Here is a 14,665-nt window from a genome sequence, read left to right on the forward strand (position 1 = left end):
AGCTTATGCTATACGGAGACGAGCTGCAACGACCGAAACCCTTTGCCTGCTGTGTTCAGAGAGCTAGGACAAGTGCCCATTAGATTCAAACACAGGTCCAAATAGTGGGAAGCAAGATAGAAAACAATGTGCGTTCCATAATGGCACACCTCTATGACGCATTGGTTTCAATACATACCACGCGGACCCAGGTTCAAATCTAATGTTTACCGGTGATTATTGCTACTTGCCTTCAACATAGATATCTACTTCGGTCGTAACTAAGTTAAGCGCTTCCTGGCTTAGCTCCTCGAATACTTTGTTTTATTTATTCTCTCTTATTTTGTTCATTTACTTATGTATTTTTTTTATTCACTTATTCATATATTTGTTTATTTGTACATTCATTTACCTATTTATCTATTCATTTCCTTATTTATCTATTTATTTATTATTTGTTTTTATTTATTTATTTATCTATATTCATTTATTGTTTATTTATTAATTTACTTCTAAGATTATCTATTTTTCCAAAGCCGGTCGTTTGAGGTAAAAACACGTTCCGCATTGAGTATCGTCACACTACCCTATTCATCTCCATTTCGCACCCTCTCGGTGGGGATGGGATTAAATATTCGTCACTAGATAACGAGAGAGCTACCTCCTTAATCCTGTGTGTTCAGACAAGCACTGGTAGACGTGAGAAAGTTTTCTTACGCATCACATGCTCAGCTCGTGTGAACACTGACTATAGGACCAGTATCGAAGGCTGATGAAGACGAGGATATTATAAGATAAAACGAACAACAATAAAAAAGTTGATTATTATTAAAACAATAGAAATGCACTCCCAAACCTCATATTCGATGAGGAATGTACTTCCCGTATAGGACACCTTCGATTGGTTGCCGAAGACCAAGTAAGACTTCGTGGTGGAGAGCATTTCCATGTTCATGCTGCACCTCTGCCAAAGAAAATGAAATTTAGTAACAAAGGCAGTGCTCCCTTCTTTCCACGTTCATCACGGTATGCTATTGTTTTATATTATATTTTTCTGATGAATTTTGTAAGCTTAGTCGCCTGCTAAAATTACATTAATTGATTTGGTAATAACAGACGTGGAAGAACTGACGTCATCACACACGATTACTCCCAAAAAGGTGAAAATCGTAGGTCAGGGAGCATTTAGCTGAGATGGAACATGTTTAGTCAAAGTTGCACAGTCTTCGTTAGCTCCCACATTTAGATTAATCTGATCATAACTTTTAAATGAAAGTAATTAAGGAGACTACACAAGGGAGTGCTTAGTTGTAGTAAATAAAGTTAGCTTCAAGTATGTGCATTGGAAACATTAGATCATTCAGTTAAATCTTATCAACAGTTTGCATGATACCATGATGGGCACGATGAGGTCTATTGACCCCTTTTACTTTTTAAAAAGGACTATCAGAACATATATTTCAGAGGATTCAAAAAGTGATTCTTCACGTTGTGTACGCATGGCTCAACGAACACACCCTAGCAGTTACTGTGCTTTTTCGAATAAATCATTTTTTTCAGTTGTGTTTACATGAACTACTTATGAGTTTCCTTGTAAAACTACTGACTACAAAATTCAATAAGAATAGTTTAGCTTACTCATACTGAAGGTTAGATACCATATTCAATAACTGGGATTTTTCTGGATAGATTTAGAAGAAAAATTCGAGGTTGGCTAATACATACAGATTATTTATAGATTACTTTCAGTTATGAGATACGATGAATTCGGCATCCTTTATCGTTCACTTAATTATTCAAGATAATACAGTGCTCTTCCAGGAGGAATGACTGTGTACAACCACAAAGGAGATAATATATTTTTGTCTTAAATCGCTCCCAAAAACACCAAGAAAATGTCTATTTACAAAAACACAATTACAGTCCACTCAGAATCTTCTGAAATTACGAGAAGGTAAACAATTACAATCGAAAGTAATTTAAAAACTAGAGCTGGAACAAAAGAGCAGAATAAATATTGTGTATCTGATTGCATAATGTATATTGATGTGTTTCTGATCTGAATGGCGTAAATAGTTTGTTCATAATCTTCGCACAATATAACTTTATGATACCATATTTTACCACGGGGAGAGGGTTTAACGTACTGATCTTATAAAAGGCCAGCCAAACCTGAAAAAGTCCTCTAGATTTTTTTTTTTTTTTTTTTTTTTTTTACGGTATTGCATGTTAATATCAGGCATCCATGCTAGATAAGTCACTTACAGGATGACAAAAAAGGTGGGAGTGGATGCCATCCATGATTTTAGTTTTGAAGGTAATTTTTTAGATCACAAAGGTCAAATGGGATAAAAAAATAGGTTTAAAAATAATTAATTAATCATAGACATATAATGTATTGGCAAGCATACATTACATATGTATATGTATTTATCACGGTTCTAGCAAGAATGCTGCATTCTGATTAGTCCGCAACAACGTGGTGTGAAGCCGTACACCATGTTGCCATGTCAACCGGTGGTATGGTTCCATACCACTCGTCTGCTCGTCAGCATCATTGACCCACCTGTAACCACAGCTGGGATGCTTCCCATTCTCCAAGCACCAGCAGATAACAATGACACACTGACCACTGTGATCAACCGCTTTCTGGACATTTCATACTGCATAGGCCAGACACATACCATTATCACAGTTGACCTGCCACTGTACAGCAAGGATAAGGAACTGGTGAGGGCTAATCCCAAGCTTGAGAACGTGATCTTTCTCATGGGAGCACTGCACGTCTGCTTCAACTTCTTGAAAGCCATGGGTCAACACATGGAAAGCGCTGGACTTGGTGACTTGTGAACAGAAGCAGGGGTGCTGTCAGAGGACACCTGCTGATCTATGAGGCTCTGTGGTACATCAAGTGGCCAATACTCGTGTCGTGGCTGGCTGCCAGTGATCATGAAATGGAGGTGGATGTCAAATCACTTGGCCAAGATGTGACCAAGCTCTTCCAAGAGAGGGACGAAAGTCACAAGGGCGAACTGTGTGATGCAGTGGATCAGCTGTCTGATGTCTTCAGCAACCAACATGCTCATGATCTCATGGAAGACTTTGACAACACACACTCTCCAAATCCCAATTTCAGGCTGTGGACATCCTACATGGAAATGGTGGAGCTCTTGATAGCCATGATCAGAGCTGAGAGGGATGGGAACTGGGCTCTACATCTGGAATCGTTAGCTGCAATGCTTCCTTGGCTAACCATTTATGATCACACGAACTATGCTAGATGGGGTCCCGTCTATCTGGCTGATATGAAAAACCTCGAGACGAAAGCGCCACAAGTTCATGCCGAGTTCATTGAAGGGAACTTCGTGGTCAAGAGGACCAACAGACGATTCAACCAAGTCCCAGCTGACCAGGCGACTGAGTGGATGAATAAAACCTGCAAGATGCAGAATGGCATCATTGGCATCACAAGGAACGACCAAGCCAGAGACAAGTTCTGTATCACCTGGTCAGAACGTTCTCGGATCTTGCAAGACACAAGATGCCTTGAAGATGACGAGGAAGAGATGACATTCGTCCGCTCGGACAGCCTCTCAGCGCGAAAGAAGCGATATCTTGATGACGTGAAGAAGCTCGTCACACAGCTCAGACGATTTGATGTGACTCGCCACAACAACGTCGGCTGCTGGCGGGGCTGAGGAAAACACTGATACAGACACAGAGAGTGTCGACATTCCCCTGGTCTCACTGGCAAACAAGAACACAGCACCAAATGACGTAGTGAGCGACCTTTTGACAGCTCTAGAGCGAGGGAAAGAGCAAGTCATCACTAATGTGAAGCAACGACTGGTTGAGAAAACTGTTGGGTTTCATGACGCATTGAAGAAACACCGCTCAAAAACCTTTGCTGATCTGTACAAAGCAACAGTTTCCATCAAACAGAATGTCCAGAAAACTATCAAGGCAGACAGAAAACTACTGCAGCGACTCCTCAATGCCGTCACAGCAGGTCGAACTGTGGAAATGGTGAACATCCTGAAGCATGAACTGTCGCCAATCCCACTGTCGCTGGCCAAGCCTGGAGGTATGATGAACTCAACTCCAAAAGCAGAGCTAATAGACATCTTGATGGCTGGACTTAGCACACCATCAGAAGTTCCAGAAGCTGACCTGAAGACATGTGTGCTGATTGATGGCCATGCACTCATTCAAGCACTTGGAAAACCTCTTGGGTGCCAGACCTTTGGCGACTATGCTGAAGTGTTCATGGAAACTGTGACACGTCACTTTGGGGAACACACAAGAAGAGTTGATGTGGTATTTGACCGCTACATTGGGGGTGACTCAATCAAAGCAGTGACCCGGTCAAAGCGTGTGGGCAAAAAGAAACCAATATGCAAGCTCATTGATGGGCCACATATACCACTTCCACAGGTTTGGAGCCAGTTCGTTGCCTTAGATGAGAACAAGGCCAGTCTTTCCCAGTTCATTTCTGAGGTCATCATGGAGAAGGGTAAAGATCTACCAGAAAGGTTTGAGCTTGTAACAGGAGGTGGATTCTCAGATGCTACGGATGCAAGATCAATGAGGAGAGATGATGTCAGCCTTCGAGCCAACCATGAAGAGGCAGACACCAGTCAATGAAGGTTACGAACGAGTGCTGGTCGTCTCTAGAGACACAGATGTCATGCTTCTTCTGGTTTATTTCATGTCAGCCAAAGCTGCTGAAGTATGGATGATCTCTGGAACGGCAAAGAAGCGGAAATGTTACCCAATACATGCTGTATCTGAGAGACTGGCCAAACCTGTGGTAGATAACATGCTCAGCTTCCATGCACTAACAAGCTGTGGCACAACCTCATCCTTCAGTGGACATGGGAAGAAGAAGTGCTGGAAAATCTTCTAGAACCAGCCACTCCTCGTCAATGGAATTGGTCGCGACGGAGAACTCACACCAATTAAACAGTTTGTCTGTTATCTATTTGGTACACCTGCACAGCCAACCGTCGACCATGCAAGGCCCCATCTCTTCGCTAAGGCCAAGAAGGGTCTGGAGATGTTGCCCCCAACCAGAGATGCCTTGGAACTCCATGTTTCACGAGCAAAATTACCAGGCTAAGGTCTGGTTGCAGGCAGCCAAGGAACATATAGATGTCCCATCTCCCATCGAAACCTCTGCTTGGAGAAAGGAGTCAGGAACCCTGCAAGCTGTGTGGTCAAGACTGCCCGCTATTCTAGATGCCTGTCTAGAACTTGTGTCTGTGGGTGCACATCAAAGTGCCAGACAGCCCTATGCACCTGCTTTCGAAAGAACTTGAAGTGCACTCCTGCGTGTGGCTGTGATGCAATCCACTGCTGCAATCCAGCTGAACAATAGACTCATATTACATTTATGCATTTGAGACTATACTACTTTCAATATTACATTATGCCCATTACAATACCAACTGCAACTTTGGGGTCCCCAGGATGAACAGTGATCACTATCATTTAAAATTATGCAAGTAATTTAGGGAAAATTCGTTTTTTGTTTTGTTTTTGTTTTTTTGTATTATGTCATACATTTTTGTGTGATCATGAAGGTTTGCTTACTAATAACACATGGTAGGCATATATAAATGATAAAAATCGTGCTGTTCCTGATATATCTATTAAAATTATCCCAAATCTGTGCAAATAAAAAAGGGAAAAAATAATTATTTTGACCTTACTTGACATTCGTGACCTTCAAATTCAAAATCGAGGGTGGCATCCCACCCACACCTGTTTCCTTGTCCTAAGAATGATTGATCTAGCATGGATGCTTGCTATTAACAAACAATGCCGTCAAAGATGTACAATTCCATTTTGGCTGGCCCACTATTATATAATTATCCATAACTATGAGTCTGGAGTACCTGCACGTCGAAAGGATACAGGACAAGATCGAAGTCACATGTAATGACGGCACTGTAGACGCGAGACATGATGACTGGGTTGTAAGCACCTTCGAAGAGCTGGGCTGTAGACGAGAGACGTATTAGAATATTGAAAAAAATTAGTAGTTACTAATTAGCTCCTCAACGACGTTATTATTCATTTAAAATAAAAATGGCATGGTCATTTAAAAAGTGTATTTTACCTTCCTCAGCAAGTTTTGGATTTATTTCCTTTGACATAACGTTATTCAGTACCGTCATGTAGGTTTCGACGTCTTTAATGGATCTCTTTCTACCTATAGAATTCTTGAAAGTTACAGCAGGTGACCATATCTTTTGTTCTTCGTTCTCGGAGAGTTGGTTAAGGTAAGATGCCTCCTTCAGGTTACGAAATATAAGACGATTGTCGTACCAAGTGAAGGTAAGGTTGAAGGTTGAGTCCATCAACATCGATGTAGTTTCGATATCAATACGTTCGAGGACTAAATCCATGTGAACTTCTAGAGGGCCTGAACTTCCCGACTCGCGCTCGGTACTCGCATCTGTCGGGCGAGGTGGTAAGTCTGTAGCGTAGTCTTCTGGGAACTGAACCACGAAACAATCATTCTCGTCGCTGAGGTCTTTGCAGTCGTACTTGAGGTCGCAACGCTCAAGGATAGGAATGCAAGTACCGTCAGAGCAAGTAAAGAAGTTGTCTGGGCAGGAGGTCAATAGGAGGACTCTTCTCCCATCCTTCTGCCCGCACATGGACTCCTCGATTTCCCACACCTTCCTTCCCATCGGGTGGTAATACTCGCCTGGAAATTTGATGAGTCGTGCCAACACAATATCCTTCCTGATATCCATCCATGTCCATGTATTATTTTTCAACTGGAAAAGAAAAAATTGTCGCCAATAAATCTATGATACAGTCTACTGGTTCATACGATAAATCCATAAGCTTCCGCACGACTCAAATAATCCGCATATAACACACTCGTATATATATATATATATATATATATATAGATATATATATATATATATATGTATATATATATACATATATATATATATATATATATATATATATATATATATACACTGACAGGTTTGAGGAAGGTAGATGAGTAAGACACGGATCTAGGGCCGAGTTTATTCCTGATCGGTTTCGCTTAGAGCTTCTTCAGAGGATTGATACTCCTGGATAAAGCTGACGATATACGTAGCAGATCCGACACCACAATCCCACCAACTAGGCGGGGGACGCGAGTGGGTGGACAGAGACCTGTAAATGAATAAATAATTCATTCATTAATCTACCGAAAATAAATTAAAATCAAATCAAATCAAATGCGTTTCCCAAATTATGTACTAAAATGAGTAAAAGTGTAAAAATTATGAGAAAAACTAACGTGAGTGTAGAATATGTGGAACCTGACGGACAAAAGATCATCGGGCATTTCTCCACCGATCTCAGTCGGCGCCGTCTTTGTGTTGCTCCCAATAGCTGAGTATTTCGCTGTGTATTTTGACCACTTTTATGTCCCCTACTTTGTGGTTCATGTTGTCTTTGGTGGCTATATATAAGGCCTCAATTACCTTTCTGTCTCCACGCTAGGCCTTTTCTCAACACTTTTACCTCTTGCCAGTTGGATAGATGATCTTCTTTGTCTGCGTGGCCCACCAGCGCATTTGAGAGGCGATGGTTTCTCAAATCCACCTTGTGTTCCCTTATTCTCTTTTGAAGACCTCTATGGCTTTCGCCAAAGTACGCCTTCATACACTTGCTACAGTGGATCTTGTAGACTACACTTAGGTCGTTACCTACTTTCGTAGTTGGTGTTACCAAGTGTCTTATTTTCTTACCTGTATCATTAAGGGGACCCCCCACCCCCAGATTTAAGAAAAATTCGAAAAAAAAAATATTGCATAAATACATAGTAGGGATCTTGCTCTAGATGCTGGTAAAGTGTTTTTATCGTACCGCCATTTTTAAAGGGTTTAAAGGACCTACCCTCCCTCCCCCCGGCAGCCACATGATGCGCACGACCATTGTTTACATAGGTTTTGACCATATTTTACTCTATTTTTTTGCGTTTGATGCACTCATAAAGTTTTCTCTTACATCCGGCATGCACGTGAGTATGTGGTGTGAGGAAGTTCAGCCTGCACGACTGGCAGTGGCCTGAGCCTTACAAAGTAAAGGACATGTACACGCTAGCTTGCCGCGTTCACTAATTTGCCGTGTGAAATTCGCATATATTTTTCAGTAAAGAGATATTTGAAGATATTAGCCATGCCTAAGCTATCCAAACAAAAGGCACACTTGCAGAAGATAAGAACGTCTACATTAGCAAGTCAAGGGGAGAAAGAAAGAACCCCAGCATCAACTTTGTTATCACCACCTCCGCCACCACCACTAGTACTCCCTCCAGCAGCTCTCTCCCTGCCATCTACATCCACATCCTCAGCACCTGATCCTCTGTCCTCTACACCTATATCAGACACGTTGTCTCTACGCAAACAACTGTTTGCTAACAAGTGGCTACAAGGATGCCTCCTTGTTGCAACACCTTGGGTTTAGAGTCTCAAACCTCACAGTGATGTCCCTGATGCAGCAAGAGCCTGTTCCAACACCAGAAAGGAAACCCAAGAAAAGAAAGAGAGCTGAATCCCAGCAATCAGACTACCTTGCTGGGTCATTCTAGACCAAGAACTCAAACTTTGCGACAAAGAGTGAGGTGGCGCCTTATGAGACCCTCACTTTGAGGGAATAATATCCTACACTGTAGGAGGGTACAAAGTGCCCGAGTTACTTGAAAGATGCAAAATCATCATGAAAATACAATGGAACCTGTTTTCAATGGGTCTTAGGAGGCCCAATGTAAAATTTAGTCAAACTAAGGGAAAAAAAAACAACTTTAACACTCGTTTCTGAAAAATGTAAGTTTTTGATACACAAAGTCTATCTCCTCCCTCAATTTTCAACCGATTTTTGCATATGAGGTCTCTATTAATAGCTAGATAAATGACAAAAAATGAAATAGAGAGTTTTTTGCATATGTTAAATAGAATTTTTTTAATAACGTGTCAAAGTCAAAAGTTTGCGTTTTTTTTATAATTTTTTATAAAAAAAAAAAATTCCTCGGCGTTAAACAAAGATATTAAAAAAAACTTTCTATTTTGTTTTTTTATATATATGTAGAAAATTCTTGTGTTGTAAAATGGAAGACATCGAATAAAAATTGTAAGAGGAGATAGGATTTGAAAGAAGCCCAAAAATATGGTATTTTTTTTCTTTGATTAAAAAATAAAAAACTACTGGTCAGATCTGAATAAAACTCAAGCTGTGAAGGTTTCCTCAGACCTAGATATCACACAGAAAAAATCAGCAAGATCCTTCAGAAAAAAAAATTGGGTGAGGGTCCCCTTAATAGTTTTCAGACCAAGCGGCCGTAATGCTGTTCAAAGTGAGTGAATGAGACTAGATCACGGAACGATTAAGTATTGTGTGTCCCGTTTGACCGTGTCCTTACGTCATCTGATGTTTTGTGTTTTCTTGAAAAAGGTGGACAAAAAGGCCTCTGGATAGCCCAATTTCCTAAAAACGGTTTTAATGAGTGAGATTTCTTTGTCGTGGAACTTTTGACTGCAAATTCTCAGTGCTCTAAGGATGAAACCTATTACCACTCCTGTTTTTGTTCTTTCATCATGTGTGCTGTGGTTGTGTATTGGATCGTCTGAATATTCCTAACTACCTTATTCAGTTTTGAGGAAGGTGATATACTGTCAAAATTGAATAAGGTAGTTAGGAATATTCAATTCACTATGGAGGTCGAGTCTCACGGCCGCCTACATTTTCTATACTCTGAAATAATCAGAAACGGTAAAGAAGCTCTTTTCAGAGTCTACAGAAAGCCCACAAATAAAGATGATCCAATACACCACTACAACGCACATGGTGAGAGAACAAAAACAGGAGTGGTAATAGGTTTCTTCCTCAGAGCACTGAGAATTTGCAGTCAGAAGTTCCTTGAAGAAGAAATCTCACTCATTAAAACCGTTTTTAGGAAATTGGGCTATCCAGAGGCCTTCTTGTCCACCTTTTTCAAGAAAACACAAAATATCAGATGACGTAAGGACCTGGTCAAACGGGACACACAATACTTAATTGCTCCGAGATCTAGTCTCACTCATTCACTGGGAATCGCATTACGGCCGCTTGGTCTGGAAATTATTAATGACACAGGTAAGAAAATAAGACACTTGGTAACACCAACTACGAAAGTAAGTAACGACCTAAGTGTAGTCTACAAGATCCCCTGTAGCAAATGTAAGAAGGCGTACTTTGGCGAAAGCCATAGAGGTCTCCAAAAGAGAATAAGGGAACACGTGATGGGGCACGCAGACAAAGATCATCTATCCAACTGGCAAGAGGCAAAAGTGTTGAGAAAAGGCCTGGCGTGGAGACAGAAAGGTAATTGAGGCCTTTACATAGTTACCAAAGACAACATGAACCACAAAGTAGGGGACATAAAAGTGGTCAAAATACATAGCGAAATACGCAGCTATTATGAGCAACACAAAGACGGCGCCGACTGAGATCGGTGGAGAAATGTCCGATGATCTTTTGTCCGTCAGGTTCCACATATTCTACACTCACGTTAGTTTTTCTCAAAATTTTTACACTTTTACTAATTTTTAATACATGATTTGGGAAACGCGTTTTATTTGATTTTATTTTCGGTAGATTAATGAATGAAATATTGATTCATTTACAGGTCTCTGTCCACCCACTCGCGTCCCCCGCCTAGTTGGTGGGATTGTGGTATCGGATCTGCTATGTATACCGTCAGCGTTATCCAGGAGTATCAATCCTCTGAAGAAACTCTAAGCAAAACCAGTCAGGAATAAACACGGTCTTAGACCCGTGTCTTACTCTTCCAACTTCCTGTATATGTACAACCTTTTGAAATGACTGCAAAAGAGTTAGCTTCCAAAAAATAGGTGATGCAGAAATATCCACAATACATTTTGGTTTTTATTTCATCTTCCATTTTTGTTTGATAATGAAAACGATAAAAATAAAATATTGATATCGACAATGATGGTCATCCCTTGAAAGAAAATACACAAGTGTTGTCATCTCACACATATGTGTATCAATCCCCTCCCTGCACCACTACTGACTTCTTTTTTCTCTCAACCCTGAAAGCCAATTGGTGGATGAATTCCCAGCTTCAGTGCCTCACTCAAGTGAATTTGATTTTAGCGCAGGCGGTCCTCGCGAATATCTACCATTGAAATTTCATACCACAAATGAATAAACAGCCAGTGTCTCACGTGAGTTCGACATTTTTTTTTTCAAGGTCTATAAGTAAGCAGTTTTCGTTGTTGTTACTGTGTAAACAAACAAGCCAAACGCAATTGCTGATCACAGTGAAGTGAACAAAGTGTCTGATAGCGCCTTGATCCATTGCTCTGTTTATTTCAAGGATATATGTTCAGCGCTTTATGTGTGTTTTATGGTTTTGCTACTGAATAATTGAACCAAATACCGTGCAAATTGTCACTTCAATGTTGTTTGAAGGACCGTGTTGCTCACAAGATCTCTCACTCAACAAAACGTCAGTTGAAGGAACTGATGGAAAAGTGCGCAAACCGAGACAAATTAGAGACCAAAGATCGCTGCCCGCTTGGAGCGCCTAGGGAGCCTGGGGCCTGGAAAGAGAGCCAGGTTTTACACATACATACATTAAAAGGCCCTTTCCCTTCTATAATGGAGGCATCCATGTAATTTGGTTTAACTTTACGATTTAGCCCTCTTAGAGAGGGCTAGGATGGTACCACCTAATGGATGGCGTTTTGAAGCAGCCAATCTAATGTAGTATAACTTTACTACGAATTCGTTTGGCGGCAAAGCAGAAATCGATCGGCCTCCACTCCGACATCACGCCTGCGTGATCACACACATATACACCAAGACTAGAATATGCGTCACACAGATAAAATGTGTTACATTGTTACATTAAGGAACTGGGGTATTTGAAGGATTCTGGATATCCTATTGAACTGGGAAAGATGTATAGAGCTTATAGGTGATTAATGGCAGAATGAAAATTAACTATGAGTAAGATGACCTAAAAAATAGTTCAGTTCGGGAACACGGGAGACAGCACATATGCGCAACAGCCAGCTTTGGATTGGAAATTCAAATAGAGAAAGCAGGAGGCAGAATACAAATTGCTGTTTGTATACCCAGACATCTACCTGTAGGTTTCAGTGAGAAAGATAAAAAGAGATTTAGAGAAGAGATGGTGTTTCATGGAAAGGAAGATTGAATGAAGGTACTTCTAGTCTTGGAGACAACCTCGCATCGAGGAGGTGAAATCAGATGGAATAGAACAGAGATTCCAGAAGGGTAAATGTTAAAAGTGACGAGTGTTATTCTTTCGATTGTGGGAAATGGGTTAGAGGAAACATCAAGCCACTTCCCGGAGTCATCAATTAGAGACTGAACCATATCTGGGATGATTTCAGTCACCTTCTTCATTGAAGTACCCGAGGCTGATGTAGAGGATCCTATGCTGGTCTGAAAAAAATGAGACGAGTAGTATGTTGTGTGTAGCTTAGTAATGAATGTGGGAACCAGCCGGACTGTTTTTAGTGTTATCTGCACGAAGAGTTGCAAGGAAGAGGAGCTATTTACATACCATACCTCTTGCCTGTCTCTATGCAATTTGCTAACGTCCTCCCCTCTTTCCATGCATTCCTTGATTTCTTTACTTCAAGGACGTTTGATCGTTCTTATATACACTTTTTCTCCTTCATGTGTTATACCTTATCCCTTTTTTCTATAGTATGTCGATTGGTAAGTCTGTTTTGGCTTCGATTCCACCTCGAACGACGCAGACCCGCGTTCAAGAATAACAACCCCAAAAATCCGAGTACAAATGGCAAAAATACCTCTGTTGCGGCTAACCCATCCTGGCATGAGCTCATTCTCCCCGTCCTATATTACAAAGGATTACAAAGGCGGAGCATGCCGACAGGAGACCTTTTGGTCCATATCTAGGTCGGATGCGAAAAAAAACATAATAATATAATAATAATAAAAAAAATTATGATAATCTATGCAACAAACAAAATACATAAATAAATGCATAGGTATAGTTGAATAACAAACAAACAGGTAAACAGTAAATAGTAATAAACTGACACATGCTTAATAATAAATGAAAATCAAACGACAAATGATAACACAGCAAAAACAAATAATATAAAATAAATCATAATCATTACAGCATCTTGCTTAGATGTTTATCTAAATTAGCCTTAAAGCTTCGAACTGAACTACATTGCACTACCTGTACAGGAAGTTTATTCCATTCATTAACTACACGGTTGGCAAAGTTGTTTCTACCTACTTCCAAATTTAATCTATTTCCGGATAGTTTGAGACCATTGTTTCTTGTCTGATTCTCATTCAATGTGAAAATTTTGTCACTTTTGATGTTGTCAATTCCCTTTAGAATCTTAAAGACCTGTATCAAGTCACCTCTGAGTCTATGCTTTTTTAGGGAAAACAGATTCATATGTTTTAGTCGATTTTCGTATGATTTATTTTTGATATTTGGAATCAGTTTTGTGGCTCGCCGTTGTACTTTTTCCAGTCTGTCAATGTCTTTAATAAGATTCGGTGGCCATACAGAAACAGCATATTCCAAATGTGGACGAACTAACGATTTATATAGCTTGTTAATGAGTGGTGGACTTTTGAAATCAAAAGATCGCGCAATCAGTCCTAGAATCTTATTTGCTTTCTCAGAGGCTGAAATACACTGCTTGGATGATTTGAGATCGTTACTGATAATTACGCCGAGATCTTTTTCACTATCCACTTTTGTTAACGAATTTCCAAATAACTTGTAATCGTACTTATTGTTGTTTTTACCTATGTGCATTACCTTGCATTTACTCGTGTTAAATTTCATTAGCCACTTTTCAGACTATTGCTGTAATTTATCTAAATCTTCTTGAATATCTAATTGGTTTAAGTGATCATTTGCCTCTCTGCACAGTTTTGTATCATCAGCAAATTTGGAAACAGTAGATTTTAGTCCATGGTCTATATCATTTATATATACTATGAATAGAAGTGGCCCAAGAACGGAACCTTGAGGAACTCCACTTGTAACATTTTCCCATCTAGAAGTTTTTCCATTTAAAACAACTCTTTGTTTTCGATCATTCAACCAATTACTAGTCCAACTTAATAGGCTACCACTTATACCGTGTAAAGTTAATTTAGTAAGTAGTCTTTCGTGTGGGACGGTATCAAAAGCTTTTGCAAAGTCTAGATATATTAAATCTATTTTATTTCTTTTGTCATAATTCGATATAACTGTGTTGTAGAATTCGAGTAAGTTAGTCACGCAAGAACGTTTCCGTCTGAAACCATGCTGGCTATCATTTATCAAACGGTTACTTTCTAAATGATGTTCGATAGCATCTCTGATGATAGTTTCCATTATTTTTCCTACGATTGAAATCAAACTTATAGGCCTTATAGATCACTTAATGTACGAAGTGTCTTTCACTTTTGATATGCATGGCACCTGTTTTTTTTTTTTCTTTCTTTCTTTCTTTCTTTTTTTAGCACGACTATCTTTCTGTGAACTGAATACCCATTTGAGGTGGGGCAACGTGTATGTGATGTGTGGTTTCGCTGAACTGAGATAAAACCTCATTGTTATTCAATATCTCTCCCTCTTTTTGTAGTTAAA

General features: G+C 39.9%; 1 protein-coding gene across 1 annotated transcript in view; it reads right to left on the reverse strand.

Annotated features, from left to right (window-relative positions):
* Positions 1-14,665, reverse strand: part of LOC143019399 (uncharacterized) — a 74,814-nt gene that overhangs the window by 54,850 nt on the left and 5,299 nt on the right. Inside the window, exons 4-6 of the mRNA XM_076175038.1 lie at positions 6,101-6,767; positions 5,877-5,980; positions 836-943 (exon numbers count right to left, since the gene is read on the reverse strand). Coding sequence (XP_076031153.1) covers positions 836-943; positions 5,877-5,980; positions 6,101-6,767 — 879 coding nt within the window. The remainder of the gene's footprint in view (positions 1-835; positions 944-5,876; positions 5,981-6,100; positions 6,768-14,665) is intronic.

Source organism: Oratosquilla oratoria, chromosome 3 (genome assembly GCF_046742065.1).
Source record: "Oratosquilla oratoria isolate Oo_2021 chromosome 3, ASM4674206v1, whole genome shotgun sequence".
NCBI lineage: Eukaryota > Metazoa > Arthropoda > Malacostraca > Stomatopoda > Squillidae > Oratosquilla > Oratosquilla oratoria.